The sequence below is a fragment of the Nomascus leucogenys genome, chromosome 12 (assembly GCF_006542625.1).
Source record: "Nomascus leucogenys isolate Asia chromosome 12, Asia_NLE_v1, whole genome shotgun sequence".
NCBI lineage: Eukaryota > Metazoa > Chordata > Mammalia > Primates > Hylobatidae > Nomascus > Nomascus leucogenys.
In genome coordinates, this window is record NC_044392.1 from 59,488,711 (window position 1) to 59,511,015 (window position 22,305).

The 22,305-nt window shown below is 46.4% G+C and overlaps 1 protein-coding gene across 1 annotated transcript in view; it reads left to right on the top strand.

Annotated features, from left to right (window-relative positions):
• The first annotated feature begins 7,892 nt into the window (after window positions 1-7,892).
• The window catches only part of LOC100591990, a 55,368-nt gene continuing 40,955 nt past the window's right edge, over window positions 7,893-22,305 (top strand). The window contains exons 1-2 of the mRNA XM_003267853.1: window positions 7,893-7,985; window positions 8,612-8,732. Of these exons, the coding sequence (XP_003267901.1) occupies window positions 7,893-7,985; window positions 8,612-8,732 (214 nt within the window). The remainder of the gene's footprint in view (window positions 7,986-8,611; window positions 8,733-22,305) is intronic.

Sequence of the window (22,305 nt, forward strand, 5' to 3'; positions counted from 1 at the left end):
AAAGGTTAGCTGCCGGGGAGGATCGAAGAACCAGTCTCCATTCCCCAACCCTGTAACGGACATCTAGAGGTGAAACTGGTTTTACCAGGAAGATGTCAAGATCAGTTTAAGCCTGCTGAAGTGGAGGTTCTAATCAATATCTGATAATATCTAAGATGTATTGAGCACTTGCTTTCTGCCTGGCAATGTTCTAAGCACTTAGATTCATCAAATGCATCACCTCGCAACTACATGAGGCAGCTACCCCTAATACCCCCACTTGCAGACAGGGAAACTGGAAGCTGGAGATGAAGCAATTTGACCAGCGTCATTCAATTAGCAAGTAGAAGAGCTGCTGCTTGAATCCATGTGTTTCTCATTGCAGAGCCCTTAACTATTACCTTGGTTGTTCTTAGAGAGCTTAACAAAATTTCCTTCCTCACAATCTCCCTCTTATCAGAACGTATTTCTTCTCTATGACGCCAGTTCCATACTTGATGCTTTATCTGAGAAAACCTTTACAAACAGGCTGGTACTTGCCCTTTCCCAGGTGACAATATTTTAAGTTTGATAGAGGTTTTGCAAAGGTATACTGATAAATCCACTGGAGGAAGGGTTAGGGGTGGAGAAAACTCTTAATTAATCTGTAGCCTTTGTCAATTTCCATGGTGTAAATACTCCCACCATGACCAGTGCAGCTGGTAAATTTCCTGAATATTTGATGATTGCCTCCTGCCCAGCAGCTCCAGCACACCATTGGGCCGAGGGTTCTATTATAGCTAAGAGTGCCCACGCTGGCTGGGAATTCTGGGAATCCATGGCCAGCCTGAGAGAGTTCTGGCATGAGAGAGCCTTGCAGTCCCGTTCAAGGCATACCTGTAAGGGGGTCCCCACCTTCTTTTCCTCAGCTGTCTGGCCCAGGACATGCTGGGAGGTGGTGCTGTGGCCCACAGAGAGGCTGCAGACCTAGGCTCATGGCCCAGTCTCTCTCCTGAGGCTCCAGCTCCCCTTCTGGAAGCAGCGCTGTGACCAGCAGGTGGCAGCACTCTCACGTTCAACAGTCTGTGCCTCGGCAAAATGAGGGGCCTTTGTTCGGAGCCAGAGGCTGTGTCACCAAGAGAAAGGCCCTGAGGGGCCAGCTAATCAGCCTGTCCTTAGCTGACCTCCATCAACGTGAGCCAAGTGGACAGTCTCTGGCAGCGTGATATCATGAGAACAACCTTAGCAAACAGCAGAGACAGCACAGTCTCAACCCACACTTGCCCATCCTGAGGGCTTGGCCTGGGGCGGCCTCATAAAAACAGGTGGGGCTCCGTTCAGGAAGGGAGCTAAGTGCCAAGAGTGCTGCTTCCAGTGCTAAGGAGGAAACGACTCCTGCTTGCTCCCACCACCAGCTACGCTGTGGTGCTGCCTACCTTCTCTGCTGACTCCATGGGTTCTCAGTTCCCACCAGGTGACCAGCTGTTCCAGCTTGCCCAGGACTGTCCTGGTTTTAGTACTGAAAGTCCCAGGTCCTGGGAAACTCCCTGTCCCCAGACAGCAGGCCAGCTGGCTATCTGAACTCCCAGTCCCCATCCGTGTGCAACGCCTGCCTGGCATACAGTAAGCACTTTCGAAGGTGTTGCTGCTGCAGAAGGCAAAGCAGAAGTCAGGTGGGACTGTAAGAGCTGACTGACCCCGAGAGACAGGTTGGTTATTTAGTTAATTGGTGTTGATTGATTTATTTAATTTATTTAGAGGCAGGGTCTCACTCTGTCACCCAGGCTAGAGTGCAGTGTCACGATCATGGCTCTCTGTAGCCTTGACCTCCTGGGCTCAAGAGATCCTCCCACCTCAGCCTCCAAGTAACTAGTACCACAGGCACATGCCACCATGCAGGCCAATTAAAATAAAATTTTGTAGAGATGGGGTCTCACTATCTTGCCCAGGCTGGTCTTGAACTCCTGAGCTCAAGTGATCCTCTTACCTCGGCCTCCCCAAAGTGCTGGGATTATGGGTGTAAGCCAACACACTCTGGCCTCATTCCGTTGGTAAAAGCTGCTCCCTTTGCTTTTGGTCATAGGTAAGAGCCAGAATGTGTGAGGATGAATTCTCAAAACAGTCCCTTTCTTCTCCAGCTCACCTCATATCTTTGACCTCCCTCCCTCTTCCTTCCTTCTCATGCTCACCCGCCTGCCTCAACAATCGCACCCTCCCCAGAGTCCAGCAGCAGAGAACTCTGTGTTCCAAGGAAGGGTGGAGCCTCTTAGAGTGGGCAGGTGGCAGAGTTGGTAAAAGAGGACAGGCCAGAGGAGGGGATGAGGCAGGCCAGGAGGTGCTTCAGCCACCTAGACATGGAGCAGTGGGATTTAGGCAGCCCAAAGAATCTGTGCAAGGTTTCCTGGAGCCCTCCTGCACCTGCCCCCACATCCAAGCAGGGACAGGCACATTCCTCTCTCCTCCTCTAGCTCAAGCCCCACTGTGCTGTGGCTTATCTGCTCACATCACTGTTGACCCCTCCGGATGGTTCACTTGGACTCCCAGTGCCTAGCTTGGGGAGTCAGGCACGGCAAATGCCACCCTGCGCTATGGCTTGAAGGAGGCCAGCAAGCTTTGCTTAAGCCAAGGCATGTGTGAGAAACTTGCAAATCCTTCTTCCCTGCTCTGGACATGGGGAGAAAAGGCAGACTTCTCGCTGTGGCCCTGCCGTGGCCCTCAGGTTCTGCACAGACTGGCCGTTGTCAATTCTCCAGGCTTATCTTGTGCTGTGTTTCCCAGCACTCACTGTGGCCATCATCCTGGCCTTCTGCCAGGCCCTACGAATGCCATGCTCTCTCCTGCCTCAGAGTCTTCACTCAGGCTGTTCCCTCTGTCTGGTCAAGAATAGCAGGCAAGGTCTAGTTTAGACATGGTCATCCAAGAAGCCACTGTGAGCAGGGCAAAGTGAAGCTTTGATCTGGAGGATGTCAAGGGTCACGGTGTCTACCTGGGGAGGAGGTCTGCTCTGACAAGCACACTCCCTGTGGCAGCACCAGCTCTCTGTCACCCTGTTAGGAAGGAGTTAATGGGCATTTACAAAGGCAAACTTCTCATGGGCTTTCTGTTTTAAATTTTCTATATAACTAACCACTCCTCATATCAAACCAACATACTCAGTGGGTTTGTATTTTCATTCTACTGGTGACAAATTAATGCAGGCATAGCCCTATTCTGGATAAAAATTGACCATCTCGGTGAAATCCTGCTGACTCCTGTCTCCTAGCCAGCACTTGGATTTGGTGGAGCCTGCATTAACCCCAGGGTCTCAATAGAGATTCTTAGGTCTTTGAGATTTCTGCTAAAAGGCCCCCAATCTTCCACCTTACAGAATATAGGTCAGAAGTTTGGGCTACTTCAGCTGCCAGATCATAGTAAATAAATATTGAGTTTATTGAAGAAGTACTGAGTTTATGACACAGAGTTTGCCAAATAAGCCAAATCCTATATACAATGCACAGCAACTCTGGTTATTAAGATATAGATAGAAACCCAGGCTGGCAACTATAGTCCCAGCTACTCAGGAGGCTGAGGCAGGAAGATTGCTTGAATCCAGGAGTTCAAGACCAGTCTGAGCAACACAGCAAGACTGCATCTCTAAAAAACAAAAAAGTTCAAAGCTTTGAGGAGGTGGTGAAAGCCTTTATTGGTGTCAAATACTCCATCTCAAGAGCTATAGAAAGATCTTAACTCTTCCAGAGAGGCCATAGCCTCTGTGTAAGGCACTCTGTGTAAGCTCCATGAAGGACACCCAGGAGGCATGCATGCCCAGAGAGGAGCGGCACCTGCTCCCCCCCACCCTTGAAAGAGCCAGGCCATGATTCCTGTGGAAAGTGCTGCACCTCACCCAGCTGTGAGCAGCCTCTTCCAGGGTCCTTGGGGGTGGGGGCACCAAATCCCTAGGTTTGAATAGCATTTGGTCTTTTCCAAGAGCCTGTGTCTACATCTGCTTGCTTTTTGGGTTAGCTCCAGCCAATCCCTGTTATCTTTCACAGAGGAAGAAGTATCCAGCTGTTGGGGAAAGTCCCAGGATCTGGGGCCTTGGGCCAGTTACAGGGATGTTGGATTATGGCTGCTCTTTTCTTTCACCTATTTGTCTAGAAATGCAGACTATTCAGGTTGCCCATAGCAAAGAGGCCAAGGTTGGGAAGCTAAGGCATGAATGTGGTGAAGGAGAGTTGGAGGAAAAGGCTCAAAGAAACTCTGTTGGGTTTTGGGGGGTGTGACTTTAATCTTGTTCCTTTATTTCTACGTGGCCGAAGAGTCCCCTTGATCGACCTCACCTTCACCCAACCCCCACCCAACCTGCTTATTCACCTACACTGACACCTGCCCTTCAGTGAGAAGTCCCACCCTCCCCAGAACACAAAGTTCTCCCCAGAGTCTGGGAGGAAGATCTGGGGTGTGAAGGGATGAGGGGTGGGCAGTCAGGGCTGGAAGTGAGAGGAAGAAAGGGACAGTTTTATTGCTCCTCTCTCGTACTCTGGCTCCTGCCAGAGCTGAGGTAGCAGGTTTTAAAAATGAAATGAAAGCAGCTCTCGCTTGCTAGAGTTGGTCATCCTCTGTAGGCCCCTTTGACTCGCCTCTCTCCTTCAATAACACCAACTCCTGCGGCAACATTTATTGTGTGCTCACGGGGGCCAGGCACTTTGTGAGTCTTGGGGCTGGGAGTTGATACTGTATTGGGGTCAACAGTCAAGGGAACAGCTAAATTCTAGCACAGTGAAGTTTGGGCCACAGTGAGTGGTGGAAATATAAAAGCTCCCCTCTGAGAATTGGAAAGCATCATATTTTTAAACAACTGTTCTTGGAGTTTACCCTCCTTCTTAAAGGAACCCCAGCTGCCTGTTCCCATGATGCCACTGCTGGAGTCTCAGCCCTGAGGTTGGGCAGGTGGGGGGTTGAGATTGTACCTTCTCTGTTTACTGAAGGTGTTCCTGTCTATCTTACTGCCTATTCACTGCGGTCCCCATAGCTGAAAGTCAGTAGGCAGAACAGCTGGCCCGGTAGGACCCGTTTCTTCAATGAAACAGCCTGTGGCCCAGACAAAAGCCCCTGCATGGGTGGGTGGAGGCTAGGATGCTCTGGTGAGCCCATTGGACGCCATTCCTGTAGTGGCCACATTGGAATCAAGTCCATTCACCGATGGTCTTAATGTGGACAGAAAATTGAATTTATTAATTGTAGATGTAAAAATATAATCAAACATTTCTATCCATATCATTGAGTCCTATCCAACAATAAAAAGTAACAAACTATTGATATATGCAACAACTTGGGTGGATCTCAAAGCAGTTATGCGGTGAACAAAGCCTATCTCAAAAGGTTACATACTGTATGACTTCATTTTGTAACATTTTTTAAGTGAAAAAACTCTAGAGATGAGGCACAGGTTAGTTGTCAGGAAGGAGCAAGTGTGGCCACGGAGGACAGCACAAAGAGTGGCTTGTGATGAAACAGCGCCACACGGGTGATAAAATTGCATAGAGCTACACACACACACACACACACACGAGTACTTGTGAAGTCTGAATGAGTCTGGGTTGTACCAATGTCAGTTCCCTGGTTTTGATAACGGATTATAGTCATGCAAGCTGTTACACTGGATTGGCCTAGTGAAGTGTCTGTGGGACTTCCTTGTCAATTTTTGATTGTGGTAAAATATACATAACATAAAATGTACCATTGTAACTATTTTCACAGGCACAGTTTGGTGGCTTTAAATACATTCACATTATTATGCAACAAACACCACCATCCATGTCCAGAGGACTTTTTATATCTTCCCAAACTGAAAGTTCATACCAATTAAACAACTCCTCATTCCCCTTACCTCCCAGCCCCTGACAGACACCATTCAAATTTCCATCTCTTTGAATTTGACTACTCGTATAAGTGTCTCATCTAAGTGGAATCACGGAGTTTTTGTCTTTGTGTGACTGGCTTATTTCTCTTAGCATAGTGTCTTCATGGTTCATCCATGTCATAGAAACATATCAGAATTTCCTTCCTTTTTAAGGCTGAGTACTATTCCATTATCTGTATGTATAGTAGCCCACTCCCCCTTATCCACAATTTTACTTTCCTTAGTTTCAATTACTCACAGTCAACAGCAATACAAAAATATTAAATGAAAAATTCCAGAAATAAACAATTGATACCTTTTGAACTGTGAGTAGTTCTGAGCGGTATAATAAAATCTTGCTGAATCCTGCTAAGGGCATGAACCCTCCCTTTGCCCAGCGTGTCCACTCTGTCTACACTCTCCACCCAGTAGTGACTTAATAGCCATCTTGGTTGTCAGGTTGTCTGCCCCAGTATCGCAGTGCTTGTGTTCAAGTAACTCTTATTTTACTTCATAGTGGCCCCAAAGCACAAGTGTAGTGATACTGGCAACTCAAATTTACCAAAGAGAAACCATAAAGTGCTTCCTTTAAGTGAAAAGGTGAAAATTCTCGGCTTCAGGAAAGAAAAAAAATGATATGCTGAGGCTGCTAAGATCTATAGTTAGGAATGAATCTTCTATCTGTGAAATTGTGAAGGGGAAAAAAGAAATTCGTGCTAGTTTTGCTGTCACACCTCAAATCACAAGTTACGACCACAATACTGGTAAGTGTTTAGTTAAGCTGGAAAAGGCGTTAAATTGTAGGTGGAATATGTGAACAGAAACGTGTTCCCACTGACAGCAATTGCGTTCGGTACTATCTACAGTTTCAGGTATCCACCGGGGGATCCTGGAATGTATCCCCCCAGGATAAGGGGGGACCACTGTACCACATTTATCCATTTATCCATCAGTGGACATTTCAGTTGTTTCCACCTTTTAGCAACCTTCTGTGGATTTATAATTCTTTCAAAATAAAATGTTAAAAAATACAATCAGAAATGAAATCTATGAATTGACTCACTCTTTCACCTACTGAGTACGTAAACTAGTGTTTGTTGTTGACCTGTTGACTTTTGTACAGTTCCCATCACAGAGACGATTTAAGCTTGGTAGGTCTTATAGAACCTGATTTTTTCTTTTCTTTCTTTTTTTTTTTTTTTTTTTTTGAGACGGAGTCTTGCTCTGTCGCCCAGGCTGGAGTGCAGTGGCGCGATCTCGGCTCATGGCTCGTTGCAAGCTCCGCCTCCCGGGTTCACGCCATTCTCCTGCCTCAGCCTCTCCGAGTAGCTGGGACTACAGGCGCCCGCCACCACACCCGGCTAATTTTTTGTATTTTTAGTAGAGACGGGGTTTCACCGTGGTCTCGATCTCCTGACCTCATGATCCGCCCGCCTCGGCCTCCCAAAGTGCTGGGATTACAAGCGTGAGCCACCACGCCTGGCCTTTTTCTTTTCTGCTTTTAAAAAAGCAACACGTATGATTGTTCAGAGGATAGTATGTGATGTTCAGTGAGGTTTAATTAACCTGGCCCATGACACTATGTACACGCTTAGATCAAGAAATAAGAAAGGAAATTCAGAGCCCTCTTGCACTGACAGATGATTTCAGGACAGACAATGACATTAACATTGAGCCAGCTCCTGACTATACAGAATATGAAGCCATTCTTCTTCTTTTTTTTTTTTTTTTTTGAGACAGAGTCTCACTCTGTCGCCAGGCTGGAGTGCAATGGCACGATCTTGGCTCACTGCAACCTCTGCCTCCTGGGTTCAAGTGATTCCCCTGCCTCAGCCTCCTGAGTAGCTGGGACTACAGGCATGTGCCACTATGCCTGACTAATTTTTGTACTTTTAGTAGAGACGGGGTTTCACCGTGTTGGCCAGGATTTCTAATGCAACCAGGTAAAAGTAATTAGCAGGAGAGGGGAATGCTTGGCTTTGGAGGACTCATCTGCATTGCAAAGTATTTCCCATTGGTGGCTTGGCCAGGCATTCCTCTGTCCAGCTGTGTAATGGTCTCAAGACTGCGGAGCATATTCACGTACAGCATAGACACCACTTCATGTAGGGGCACTGGACTGCCTAGAGTTGGAGGAAGGGACCCTGTGAGTAAGCATGACCTCATCCTGGGAACTCATGGTGGTGGGCCTGCAGGTGGGGAGGAGAGGGTGGGCGCTCACAGGGCAAGACAGAGGCTCAGCAAAGAGAATGTGTATTGTGGTTGATGCCACTGTCACCTTTCCAAACTTGTTTCCGAAAGGCATCACATGGAGAGGGGATGCTGACAGGGATGACACAGTCCCAGCTCCAGAAACACCATCAGCTGAATCCAGGGGTTTTTCATTTTTGTGTTTTTTATGGAGGTTTAGGTGCTTAGTAAACCCCTAAGTAAACCCCTTTATGTGTATTTTTTTTTCTAGGGATAAACCCCATACCTTTTCTCAAATCTTCAAGGTCCATGACCTCCCGATATGTAGAACCTTATGCCAATGACTGCTTCTTGGAGACCTCTCCTCAGGAACTGACTTGACCCACCTTCCTACCAATGTGGCCGTGGGCAGGAGGAAGTCCCTAAATGTGCTCGAGCCTGTTTGATCCAACCCCTGTGGGAGTCCGTGTTCCTCTCTCCCCACTTTGCCCTGTCCTTCCCTTGTTCTTCTCTTCCTTCCCTGTCCTTCTCTGGCTTTGCTCCCTCTCTTCCCTTCCCATTGTTTTTCCTCCCTCCTCCTAGGTTCTCACATCGCTTTCCTGTTTGCCTCTCCTGCAATATGGATTTGACATATTAATCATTACAGCAACAGCTAAAATTCCACTGTGCTTCATTAATCCGGAGAAAAATACCATGTCAGCTGGTAAGTGCTGTAGGGTATGCTCATATGTTTTTCCCGGGGTCCGTGGTAGTGGAAATTTCTCCGTTTCTATGAGTAACAAAACAGGAGGCCAATGTAAGGCCACGGTGAGCACGGATGGTGGATGGACACAGGGAGGGTGGGAATGTGGGTGAGCATCAGTCCCTGAAGGCATTAAGTCACCCATCACGGACCCTGACAGACCCTGTGCTATTCAAGGACTCTAGTCAGAGAGGTTGAGTTGTAAAATCCTATTAGGGTTGCCAAGACCAGAACAGTGTGACTTTAATAAGGTTAAAGTTTGGCATTTTTACAGCTTTCATTATGATAAGGTTTTCAGTCACATGACGGGGAAAGAGCTAGAAAGGGTCCGTCCAAACGTAGCAGGTCAGACCTCAAGGTGTGGCCGGTCATGGCCTCCTGCCAGCTCCCCAGGGGTTCCTCATGCTGCGGGGCCGGCTTTCTAGCTGCAGTTTCTGCCCTGCGTGTGGAGAAAGCCTGCTCCTATCTTTGGCCTCTGGGACTAATTGGGGAAATGAATTCAGGCAGCTATTTTCAGACAGAAAGAGCCCTTGGCTGACTTAGAAGCAAATGCCCCATTCTTTGGCCAAAGGTGTCACCCTGACCTTGGTCAGCAATCAGGACACCAGCCACAGTGAGAGCAGAAGAGACTGTTCTACTCCCAAAGAACTGAGGGGGTTCGATGCTTTGGTTAATACCCTCCAGCCTAGAATACATACTCTATTGTCCATCTGGATTTGTCCATCCTTCAAACATCTGCTCCTCTGGGAGGCCTTTCCTGATTTCATCTTCCCTTCCTGGTCCCAGGAGAAATTCATCCCTTCTCACACCCATGGAGCTTAGGCCATACTTCTCAAGCAGCTATTTCAGTGCCATGAGTTCCTTGAGAAAGTGCCTTCAGCCCCACTAGACCCATAGCTCTCCATTCACGATTCACCTGTGCCTTGTTTTTCTTTGAATACTCAGCCCATAGTACAGTGCCTAACACACAGTAGGTGCCCATAAATGTTGACTGAGAGAAAAATTTAGCTGGAGGCACATCCCTTCCACTGGGAAGAGGGCTTAAATGTCATGTCCTCCATGCTTGCATCATCTTTGCCCATGAAGAACAGGAGAAAATATAATTTCTAAATAGGTTACTAGTTTCTCGAAGTTGGAATTTGCATGGGTTCATGTATCTATAGCATCTACCACCATGTGTCCACCAGTGTAAATTTCAAATGCATTAAGGTCTCATCTATGTCCATTGTGTCATAATGTCATCTCATTTAGAAAATTCTTTATTCAAACTGGACAATTTAAATCAACACCATCAATTATATACCTATTCGGTGTCACAGCCAGCACTAGGCCATTCAGAAATACAGAATTAAGAAGTCCCTGTCCACAAGGAGCAGAGTCTAGTAGCCAAAGAGATATAGTTAAGTGTTAAGTGCATATGAGGTCATGGTTTGCATGCTGGCTGTGTGCTGTCATGCAGGCACACAAAGATAAGGGCACAGCATGTTCCCTTGAGAGGTTTATGGTCCAGCTGAGGAGCTAAGCCATTCACTAATAAAAAACCCAAACCGCAGCTGAGTATGTACCAGGTATACAGAGACCCCTTAGACCACAGGTCCCAGGATCATGGTGGGTGGCCCCTCTCTGGACCCACAGTTGTGTGAGAACTACCAATGGGAGAAGGGCTTGGCCGTTCCTAATGCTTGGAGTCTGATGGACTCCAAAGGCCACTGTGTTTTGGTGCAGAACTGGAGTTTTTCTCACGGGCCTGAGACTGACCTGAACCATCAGTGCTGCTATGGAGCAGAACTAACTCTTCAGCTAGGCCCTGAGAGACACCCCCGCCCCCATCAGGGCTCCTTGGAGGAGGGATGCCCAGGCCTGGGCTTGACCTCCCAAGGTTATTTTGGACCATAGCGAGCCCTGCTTCCGGCACACCCTCGGCTCAGAACCAGGCCAGAACTGCACTGGATGCTGCAGGAGGCAGGAGCATTGGTGGATGACCTTCAGAAGTAGGCAGTGCTGCTTAAGGGGGAGGAATCGCCCCCACTTCACCTCCACAGCATGTAAGCTTTGCAATTGGAGATCAGGGACCAGTAGAACTCGGAGGATGGCAGCGTGACACTGGAACTGGCCTCCCACGCTGCTCTGACTGGCTTTCCCCGAGTACTCGAGATGTGAGAAGACAGCCAAAGCCACCAACAAGGGGCTGGGGGCTGAAAATTGTCCCCTGTGCTTGACCGAGGGCCAACGGGCAAAGTAGCAGGGTCCGAGGAGGCACCTCTCTCACATGGAGGGGAATCAGGCTCTATCACTACAGAATAAGTGTCCTCAGTTGGAGGCCCTCCCTGCCTGGGGGAGGGAAATATCCTTGGCAGTGCTGCTCCTGGCCCCCACAGTTCTCTCAGCTGAGCCAAGAAGCAATTCTCCTTTGCCCCTGGCCACTCCTCACTCGTGAGTGGGGAGCGTGACTCACATCTGTGGGGAGGGCAGGCGCAGTTAGGTGAGCCTCATTCAAATGCCAGGCAGACGCAAATAGCACGCTTTCCTATGAATAGCTTCCCCAGCTGTTCTGCGGGAGGCTGAGCGCGTCCTTATCCAAAGTACATTTGCCCTGTTCTTATTTATGAGCTGAATCGGGAACTATGGGCTGCCTACCTTTGGCCCCTCAAGGCCAGCTTTGTGTTCTTTGTTCCCTAAAGTCTCACCCAAGTGACATATTAACTGGTGGTGGGACAAAAGGGCTGGGTGCCTCTGAAGGCAGGGCTGGTGAAGAAGGATGCCTGGAGGGTGTGTTGTTCCCTGACCTGGAATTTTCCACTCCTCTTGTGCTCACATGACCAGGGCAGTGCTTTCTTCAAGTCACAAAATGAAGATGGCTGCCAGGGTGGCTGGTGCTAAAAAACCAGATAGTGGTGGCCATGGCTGTTAATGGCACCATCGTCACTGATGATAATAATCTCAGTGGTACAGTGTGATGGAAGCTGTTAGGCCTGAGTGCCAGGAGGCCAGGGCCCTGGCCATGGCTCTGCCTCCACAGCAGCCTGGAGAACCTTGGGGAAGCCACTAGATGCCTTGGCCGTCTACTCCTCAGCTGTAACACAGGGAGGCTGGGAGCACAGAGGTCCTTTCCTGCTCTGATGATCTCTGCATTTATGAACTGCATTGATAGCTGGTCGCAGTAGCTGTATTGCTTTATCTGTGAGGAGTTATTAGGGTGCATCCTCTACTACCTTTGTACCTTTCTTTCCCTTCTCTCCATCTGCCTCACTGTTTCTTGGCCTCATTCCCTTTATCTCACTTCCTTCATCTTTATCTTCAGGCCGAGGACTTCTAAGCTAGACTACATTGATTGAGTGTCTTTTGAATCGAGAGGGCCCACCTCTGCCACTTTCTAGTTCTGCCACTTCCTAGCTATGTGACCTAAGCCAAGTTATTTTGTTTCTCTGCATATCAATTTCTTCATCTATAAAAAGGGAATTCTGGTTAGGGCTTTTGTAAATATCACACATAGTGCCTTGTATGTGAAGGCTCCATGGATAGAAGGCATGACATGTTTAACACGTGAAAAATGGCATACATAAAGAACTCATCTTTCTTCCCGCAGACCTCCTTCTGTCTCTGTTTCTGTTATCAGGGATACTCTCCTAAGAATTATTGGGGTTTGGGCTTGATGTCAGCTTGCCTTTTTTGTCCCCTTGTTCTCTCCAGTACGTGTCTCTAGAAGCCTTCCTTTCCATTCCTGTGGGGTCTGACAGTTGTGGGCAGAAGGCCTGCAGGTCCAGGGCTGAGCAGGGGCCCCCACCGTCTGCTGAGGTGGGGGTGCTATCTTTGGGAATCACTGGAAGTTTTACTTACACAGGGACTTTGCCTGGGGGTGGTGAAGGGATTGGTTTAAATCATTGTTGACTGGCTAGGATTTCCTGAAGGTGAATGTGGACCTCATTGACTGGGGCCAAACAGACCTGAGTACACTTACTTAGACTTGCTGCTGACCTCCTTACTGTACAGAGTCTACCTGGTGCGTTCATGTTCCCTGCACACTGCAGGTTGTGCGTGAGGATGTCTTTCAGGGTGACACTGGCTTGAAAAGTTAAGGGAGGCAGCCAGGTGCAGTGGCTCATGCCTGTAATCCCAGCACTTTGAGAGGCCGAGGCAGGCAGATCCCTTGAGGCCAGGAGTTCTAGACCAGCCTGGCCAACATGGTGAAATCCCATTTCTATGGGTGTGGGAGCCTGCACTTGTAATCCCAGCTACTTGGGAGGCTGAGGCATGAGAATTGCTTGAACTCAGGAAGTGGAGGTTGCAGTGAGCTGAGATTGCGCCACTGCACTCCAACCTGGATGACAGAGCGAGACTTGTCTCAAAAAAAAAAAAAAAAGAAAAGAAAAGAAAAAAGAAAGAAAGAAAAGTTAAGGGAGGCAGGTACTTCCAGAATAGCCCATATTACTCTTTGGGAAAAAATTTTTTAAATTGCTTCCTCTGGAAGATGTCTCTCTGTGGGCACATAGCTTAGTGGAAGCTGGGTTTCAGTACCCACTTGCCCCCTTAGTGCAGAGCCTTTGTGCAAGGTACAACCTGTCCAATCTTAAGTGAGACCTTAACTCCCATTCCAGACCCTGGCACTCACTCATTAGATTCCAAGTTCCATGAGGACAGGGTCCATGTCTGCTTCATCAGCGAGGTCCCAGGGCCTGGCAAAGGACCTGACACAATGCAGATGCTCAAGAGATATTGCTGGATGTTGAATGAATGGATGAATGAATCAACAATGCCTTGTAGCTAGGAATGCCTGGTGTAATTGGTACCAAAGAGCTCTGAGGGCAATAAAGTGGGGCAGTTAAGAGCATGTGCTTTGGAATCAGAAAAGACTGAGTTTGGATTTTGCCCTACCTCTTAACAGATGTATGATCTTAACTGAGTCTGACTTCCTTCATCTTTAAAATAGGGGTGTAACAACACCTAACCCATTAGTGTTATAATGAGGCTTCCATGAGATGATATATGTAAAGCACATATATTAGTGTTTGGCCAATTGTGAAGTTGTAAATGATGCTTCCTGGAGAGCCCTAAGGATAGCATTTCCCTGGGGGCCTCCCCATCCAAACTGCTTTAGGGTTCCCATACCCAGTAGCCTTTCCAGTCATTCTCAGTGTGCATCTCGGATATGGAGTGAGGCGGCTTGTGGCTGCAGTGATTTGTTTGCTCTTGGCACCCATCCACAGAAACTTACTGGGGCTTCAAAACCCATTAGGCACTCAAGCATTCAGTGCTCCATGCATTTCCCAGAAAATGCTTCATTTTTGTTGGTTAGATTACAAATATGTCCTACGATTTACTGCTTCCCATTACTGTACCCCTACTTACTCTTTTTCTTGGTCTTGGACACCTGCCACCATCATTTAGCTGATCTCATGCTATCAGCAAAGGCAAGGAAAACAATAGCTTCTCTACAGGACTTTGCCCTCCCACAGGCTCAGGGGCCACAGATCCTACATGCTGGGCTAGAAAACGCATGTGCCCAGCTTCTGAAGATGTTCAGTTGAGAAATATAACACAGGCACACACTCACTGCTGCTGCATCTGTGTTTTTGAAGTCCACAGCAGCAGTCCAGCTGAGAGCACATCAGGATGTCTATCCTTCAGCAGTGCTGCAAGTGGGAATTTGTGAAAGGCTCTGCTGAGGAGCTGAAGAAAAGTTGCTAAGTCAATTCAGACTGGAGGGGGAGAAGTGGGCGAGGATTTTTCTATCACTGGTTGCATATGTCCTTGGGGACTTAAAGATGATCTTGACTTTTTTAAGCCTGAAAGTTTGCTATTTTAAAACATCAATGTTGGCTCATGCTAATTCACCAAGAGATCAAGTGACTTTGCAGGGGTGGGCAGGTGAGGGGGAAGTAGGATGTGGTAGAGGAGAATGTTTATGGAATAATGAAATGGACACAGGATGGGGGGCAGTGGGGGGTCAAAAATGTAGGTTTAATCTCTGTTTTGTCCATGAGTGGTTATGTGATCAGTTGATGTGACTTATCAGCCAGGGCCTCTGTTCCTCTATCTGTCCTATGGGAGCAACACAGGGATGTGCAGAAGTTATTACAGGCCATAGATTTGAGTATGTTTGCAGCACACAGAGGGTGGGAAGCCACTGCCTCCGTAGTTGGCTAGTGCAGGCAGTATTGGTTCTACAGCCTCTGCGGGGCCCAGGGGATACTTCTGAGGAAGGGAAACAGAAAAGAGAGCTGTAGAAGATTCAGAGCCTTATTCCAGGCAGGTGCTCTCCTCTTGATGATTCGGTCAGGGAGCTTGCCCTCCCTGCCCAGATGACAGGATTTCATGGCAGGCATTAAAAAGCTTCTTCCATTATAAAGCAAGTCAGTTGTGGGTAGAAGGGAAGAGAGGAGGGAGACGGAGCAGGCTCTGGAGAACATGCAGCCCTAGTGTGGATGTTGGGTGAGATGGCATTGAAGCACAGGGAGGGGGAGGTGCAGAATGCTCAGACTGCTAGAGGAAGAGGGGAAGGCAAAACTGGAAAGGGAGGTGAATCAGGCAAGCAGAGTGAGCCCTCAGGATATGCAGCTGAGCCCTGGTGATAGCTGACATCCAGCTCCTGCAGAGGGAGTCTGGGTTTCCCCTGTAATCTGTGTATCAGGAAGGCAGAGCTCATGGGGTGGGGGCCCCCAGGGCTGGGAGCTGTGGGGGCAAGGTGAAAAAACTCAGCAATCAAAATAATTGATATTTTAATAAATAAAAATTAATGCAATAAATCATGATGCACTTAAAAAGTTAAATAAAGACAGAATGTGATCCTGCAACTTGTATGACTTGGTCTCACTCATCTCGCCCTAATCCGAGCCCTGTTGGCTTTTACCTTAGCAACTGAGCAGGCCTTTTTGATGAAAACTTTCCTATTCAACTCATATTTCTCAGAGACCCTACCCATGGTGTCTTAGTCCATTTTGTGTTGCTAGAACAGAAGAGCACAGAGTGGGTAATTTATTTAAAAAAAAAAAGAAATTTATTTCTCACAATTCTGGAGGCTGGAAAGTCCACTCTCAAGGTGCTGGCATCTTGTGAGGGCCTTCTTGCTGCATCATCCCATGGCAGACAGTGGAAGAGCAAGAGGGTGTGAGAGAGGGAGAGGAAGGGGGCAGAACTCATCCTTTAATGAGGAACCCATTCCTGCAATAACTCATCCACTCCCCCAATAACAGCATTGGTCCATTCATGAGGGCAGAGCCCTAATGACCTAATCACCTCTCAAAAGTTCTACATCTCAACACTGTTGCATTGGAGATTAAATTTCCAACACATGAATTTTGGAGGACACATTCAAACCATAGCATATAGTAACTTCAAAATGATTTACTCTTTACTGGGGTAGTACCATTAGTGACTCCAAGTAATCCTCTGATACTGTTCTTGTTAAAGAAATTAAGTATACATAACATTTACGCCCATTTTATCCCTGTTGGGGGCAGTCCATGGCCCCCAGGAATATGCATGCTGGGTAAAAAAGGTGCACTTTAAATATTGGAAAAAGATGCTACATGATTTGATGCATTGAAATATTGACTTGCAGCTAATTGTTTGCAAATGGTTTTATTTGTATACGTTCAGTTTCCTGCCTCCTCATCAACCAGATATTAAAGGTTAGGGGCATTCATTCATTTGCGCATTCAGCAAACATTTATTAAGCCTCTACTATGTGCCAAGCATTTGCTTGGTGCAGGGAATATAGAGGTAAATGACACAGGCCCTGATCGCCCTGATCTAGGAGTGCCCAAAAACTGATGGGGGAGATACTTGAAGGACAGTGAAGGTCATGAGGATGATGTTCAAGGATTTTCACAGGATGTTGCAGTGCACAGGGGTTGAATATATAACGATACAGAGAGGGCTCCCTAGCCTGTAGGGATGTGTGGGCACTAGAACTTAGCTAAGGGAGGAGAGGAAGAAAATATTTCAGGCAAAGGCAACTAAATGTGTAGGGCAATGACTTCCTAGTACCCTCAGGGTGCCAAGGGATAAAGTGGCCAGGGGCCATGCCCTCAGCACACCCCCTACAGGCCACTCCCAATAAATCTACATCCATTTAAAAATACTGGGCCTAATATGCTGGCTGGCTGGATGCCCCTTGTGAGTGTATGTGCAGCACCCTGCCTTTCCCACAGCATTTATCCCACTGCCTGTGGCTGCCAGCATCCTTGTCAGTGTCCCCATTGGACTATTAGCTCATGATGTAGGGATGATTCTGTCTTGCCTACTATTGTAATACCAGTGCCCAGCACACTGTGCCATTCCAGTAAGTGCTCGATAAAACATGCGTTCAATGAATGAATGAATGAATCAATCAATCAATCAATAAATGGAGGTAAAAGCAACAAGTTCAAGGACTCCCAAGTCACTTAGCACCTAGATTCATTTATATTCCTTTTATGTTCTTTTAATATTATCTAATGTGTAGACTCTGGATGTAGCCAGTGTCCAATACACAATTTTAATGAATTATGATCCATTGACTGGGAACAGCAGACCCATGGCCTAGGCCTTATCTAAGAGCTGGGAGACCTCTCATCTTCCCTCTCCTGCCAACAGGGTCCATATGACAATCATTACTTGTGGGATGAACCTATGAGGTTAATAATTATATTCTTCTCAACATGACAAACTGCCATTGTCTTTTATGTTTAGCTTTCAAAATAAAACTTAGAGGAATTAAGAACAATATTATACAATCATGGATAACATCAATGCAGTAATTAAAGGGTAGGTTAAAAATTCTCCACTTCAATATTTTCTACCCATTCCAAGCAGCTAAGTAATAGATATTTTAATGAAGTAAATTTATTATTTATTAGTTTGCAACATTCAGACTATAGGATTGATAATACCACAGTCTAGAGAAGTGCAACCTTAAGGCAGAGATGATGAAAGAATCCATAATTGTTAAATCCTAGGACTTCCATTTACCTTTTATAAATCCCTGGGCAAGTTACTTATTCTCTCTGAGCATTTCTTCATTTGTAAAATGGAAACAGTAATACCTCACCTACTTACTTTAACCAGAGCTATTCTGGAGATCAGATGACACAATGAAAGTCAAGATATTTTATGAACCACAAAGTGCTATACTAGTATGAAGAATTATTATTAGTTATTTGCTGGATCATATTCTTACAAAAAAGAAATATGAATAGTAATCCTACAGGAGTCAAAATTGCTAGATTTCTAGAGACATGGCGTGGTAGACAAAGTGCCCTTCTGCAACCCTTCTTCTTCCACCAACCCAGACCTAAAGACTAAAGAGTTGGGAAAATTGATAGCCTTCTAGAAACTTCGCTTAGCCATCTGCAGCAGTAAACCAAGACAGTGTAACTATTTGACTCAAGGCTTGGAAACACTCAAAACTCTGTCAAGGTAATTTTGCTATAATCGTAAGCAAACAGGCCTGAATGTGATGCCCATTAGAAAGCAGGAACCAACGTCTTCTGTTTTGCTTTCCCAAGTCAACTGTGAGGTGGCACTGTGCCTCAAGTGTGTTCTACAGGGAACTCACACCAAAATTACCTGTATATTGGGTAGAGGATATTGTATATTGGGGAGAGGGGAAGGAGGGTGTTATTAAGATGCACATTCCTGGGCCCCACACCCCAGAACCATGAATCAGAATCACTGGTGATGAGGGCTAGAAGTCCGAACTTTTAATATATACCCCAGGTTTCACAACAACTACTTTTTAGAGTCTGTCTGATAACAATCCACTTGGGGGCATCTCTTCATCTTAAGGCTAAAACGGCTTTGGAAAGATTTCAGAGAGGAAATAAATAATTTAGGGAAAAAGGACTTCTTCGTAAAAAAATTAAATATGTATAGGATTGACTGTATGAAGTCATGATTATGGTTTATAAATATTTGAAAGGCACAAATTCAAATGATAGAATATAAATGTTTTAATTCAGGTACCAGACGGCATAAGTAGGAGTAATGATGAAATGACATAAGCAAAGAGAACTGGGGCCAGATATCAAGGAAAACATCCTGACAGCATAAAAAAAAAAAAGTTATAGAATCATTTCAAATGGTCACGTTAACCAAAATATTAGTCCATTTAGTGGAAAAAACCAGCTGGGCAGCAGTTGAAAAAACAACCAATTGAGTGGTTAAATTCTCTCTCTCTCTCTTTTATTTTTTATTTTTTATTTTTTTTTTTTGAGACGGAGTCTCGCTCTGTCGCCCAGGCTGGAGTGCAGTGGCGCAGTCTCGGCTCACTGCAAGCTCCGCCTCCCGGGTTCACGCCATTCTCCTGCCTCAGCCTCTCTGAGTAGCTGGGACTACAGGCGCTCGCCACCACGCCCAGCTAATTTTTTTGTATTTGTAGTAGAGACAGGGTTTCACCGTGGTCTCGATCTCTTGACCTCGTGATCCGCCCGCCTCGGCCTCCCAAAGTGCTGGGATTACAAGCGTGAGCCACCACGCCCGGCCCTCTCTCTCTCTTTTAAACTATTGTTTTGATTTTTGAAGCTTTCTGATCCTAAGTCATAGCAATCTAATTTTTACTTAATAATTAAATAGGTGACTCATGAAAAATGTTTTGGGTAGGAAGTGCCTGCTAGTCCTAGCTAAGATCTAGGTTTAGGAGAAGCAGAAAGTAAGCATAAAACTGCCTGGAGCATCATTACCTCCCCTTCTGGGAAGAGTGTGACATTCATTGAGAACTATGTGCCACGCTCTGTCTCATTTAATTTGCCCAACCTTGTCAAGTAGATGTCATTTCGATTTCATGGATGAGGAAAGTTAGGCTTAAAGAGTACAAGTTAGTAGGAAATGAAAAGCCTGAAATTTGAACCCTCATCTGTACAACACCAAAATCCCTGCTTTTTCTCCTCAAGCAAGTACTGGGTACAAAGCACTGTAGTCACCACTGGTATCTTCTTTCTGTATCTAAAGATTGCCAAGGTGAGCTAACAAGTAATGACTCATACACATGATCAACCTCCAAGCAATCTTCATACTGGGAAGCTCTGTGAGAAATTACTGTTTTTCTCATTTCGGATCCTGCTATTGTCTACAAAAACTTGATGTGTTTGAATGCTAGCAAGGACAGAGTTAATGGGGTGGCCTATGGAAGGGAATCCACTTTGGGCAATCTTCCAGGCTGAGAGGAGGTCACAGACCTAGGAGCATAATAATGGAAATATGTCCTCCCCATTACCACTCCTCCCTCCTTTTCTCTTCACCATCATCTTCCTCTTCTTCCTCCACTAACAATCTTATCCCCATCATCTCAACACCACCTCTATCATCACAACCACTGTCCATTGTCCCTGTCATCACCATTATCATCAGCACTACTGAAGGGCGACAGGCTAGTCAGAGACGACACCAGTTGCATCCAAGAGATCTTTATTGGAGGCTCAGTGTACAAGAAGACGAAGAGAAGCGGAGAGAGAGAGAGAGCTGCTGGGGCTGAGTATTTATGTCCTTTAGGGTGATGTGGTGATTGGTGTTTGGTCAGAGGGCAGGACCTAGGGGCTAGCAGGAGGTGTTTCCTTTTGATTGGGTGCTTATTTGGCGGGCTGTGCTTGGCGGGTTTAGGTGGCGCCAAGTGGAGGGGGAAGAACCCGGAACCGATGCCTAAGATGGCGTCTTTGATTTATCCAACAACTACTATCATTTACTGGCATCACCATCACCACCATCATAGCCACCATCTTACCATCATGACTGCTACCACTAGTACCACCATCACCATCATTGATTTATGGAGAAAAATTGAGTTTCTGTATTTGATATTGCTCATGAATACTACTCACCACCACTTCCATCCCAAAGACCCCCAAATAATACTCTGTGCTAGATAGTTTTTGCTTTAACACCAGCCACACTTGGTGGAGCATGAACTAGACCAATTATGCCAACATAAAAACAAAACTGAGCCATAATTCCTCACCACAATCTTAGCAAAAAACAACCATGTACCAAATTATTAAGACTTCAAAACTCCTTTAAAAAGAAAGCAGATAATAAACAGATATAAAGGAAGCTCAGCTTTCTTCATACACCCCTGTGGCAGCCCCTGAAGCAACACAGTCATTAGGTTGAAAGAAAGAAGCATCTGATAAACCCCAGACATCCTGGTGCCAATTTGCGTCTCTCCCTTTCTGGTCTGTGCAGAACTCAGAGACAGCGTCTAAGAGGGCGGCTCACAATCTGCCTCAAACAAAAACACATGACAAATATAGGTCTGCAGTGAAGACTTTAGCCGCACGGGGAAAGCTGAGACTCAGGAGCCTGATGGCATAAACAAGGCGAAAGGCTTGGTAGCAAATCTGAAGACTTGTTTTTGCAAGCTGAAAACTTACTTCGGCAACAACAGTCCTCCATGGCTCCCTATTTGTGCTCTTGCTGGCGAGGCCTGGGAAGCCCTCTTGGGGCCTCTGGGGCTTGTAACCAGCCCTGCTTAGGTAAGTACACTGTGCAAATAAGCCCTCTGGGGCTTACAGACGTGTAAACAGCTCTCCAGCTGACCTTCAGACACAAACTCGGGATTTAAAACACTAATTTCAGACCCATGAGTCCAGAGAGGGTCTGGGCTGGAGGAATGGGGCGCCTAGAGAAGGGGTCCCAAAATGATTGGTCAGTGGGCGGAAGGGCAAGCCATATGAAAGAGGGGAGGCAAATGAGCCAACAGGTGTGAAATCAGCTCCCACAGGACCTGGAAAGAAATGGATAATCAATACAAGGGCAGTGATTGCTCCAGGAAACACAAGTGTTGCTGACAAAGTAAAAGGAGAGCGAAAGGGAAAGGGATGATTGGAGAGGGAGGCAGAAGGAAGGAACGAACAGGCAAGGTTCAGGAGGGAGCTACGTAAGTATTTTTCAAGAAACTTGTTATAAGGGGCAAGGGGTGAATTTCTTTTTTGCCTTCCCTGTCCAAAATCACAATGCAAAATGAAGCAGCCTTGCACAACGTCATCGATGTTAATACTGCTTAACTGTACATTTAGAAATGGGGAAGATGGTAAAGTTCATGTTATGTGTATTTTATCACAATAAAAAAGTAGGAAAAAAAAACTAAGTAGGATTAGGTGACAATCCCAAAGTACTGGGATATTCTTATCAATAAAAGAAATGGAAGGTAAAGTCTTACTGAGAGCATGCATACTGAAAGCACTTGGCTGTGTCTCCCCATTCTGACATTTTAGACAACTATCCAAGGCATTAGGGAAGAAAGTGTTTTCAATATGGATTGGCAAAATCTCTCTTTTCTATGGATTGTTTTGGCTTTATGTCTTGACCTCCCCTTCCAGGCATGGTTGGCACGACACTGGCTCCTGTGTCTTCCCCAAGAGTCCCCCATGCATTAAATCCTGCAAGAAATGACACTGAGTCATGTTCTTCCCACAACACGGTTTCCTTCAAAGGAGGAATTCTTCCTTCCTGGGTGATGCCCCAACTAAGAGCCTTTGTATTGCTATAAAAAGAGGCATTGACTTTTCAGGGTTGTCCTTCCTCCGAAAGCTCTCTTTTTCCAGCATGGCAGCCTCGCTGCCCA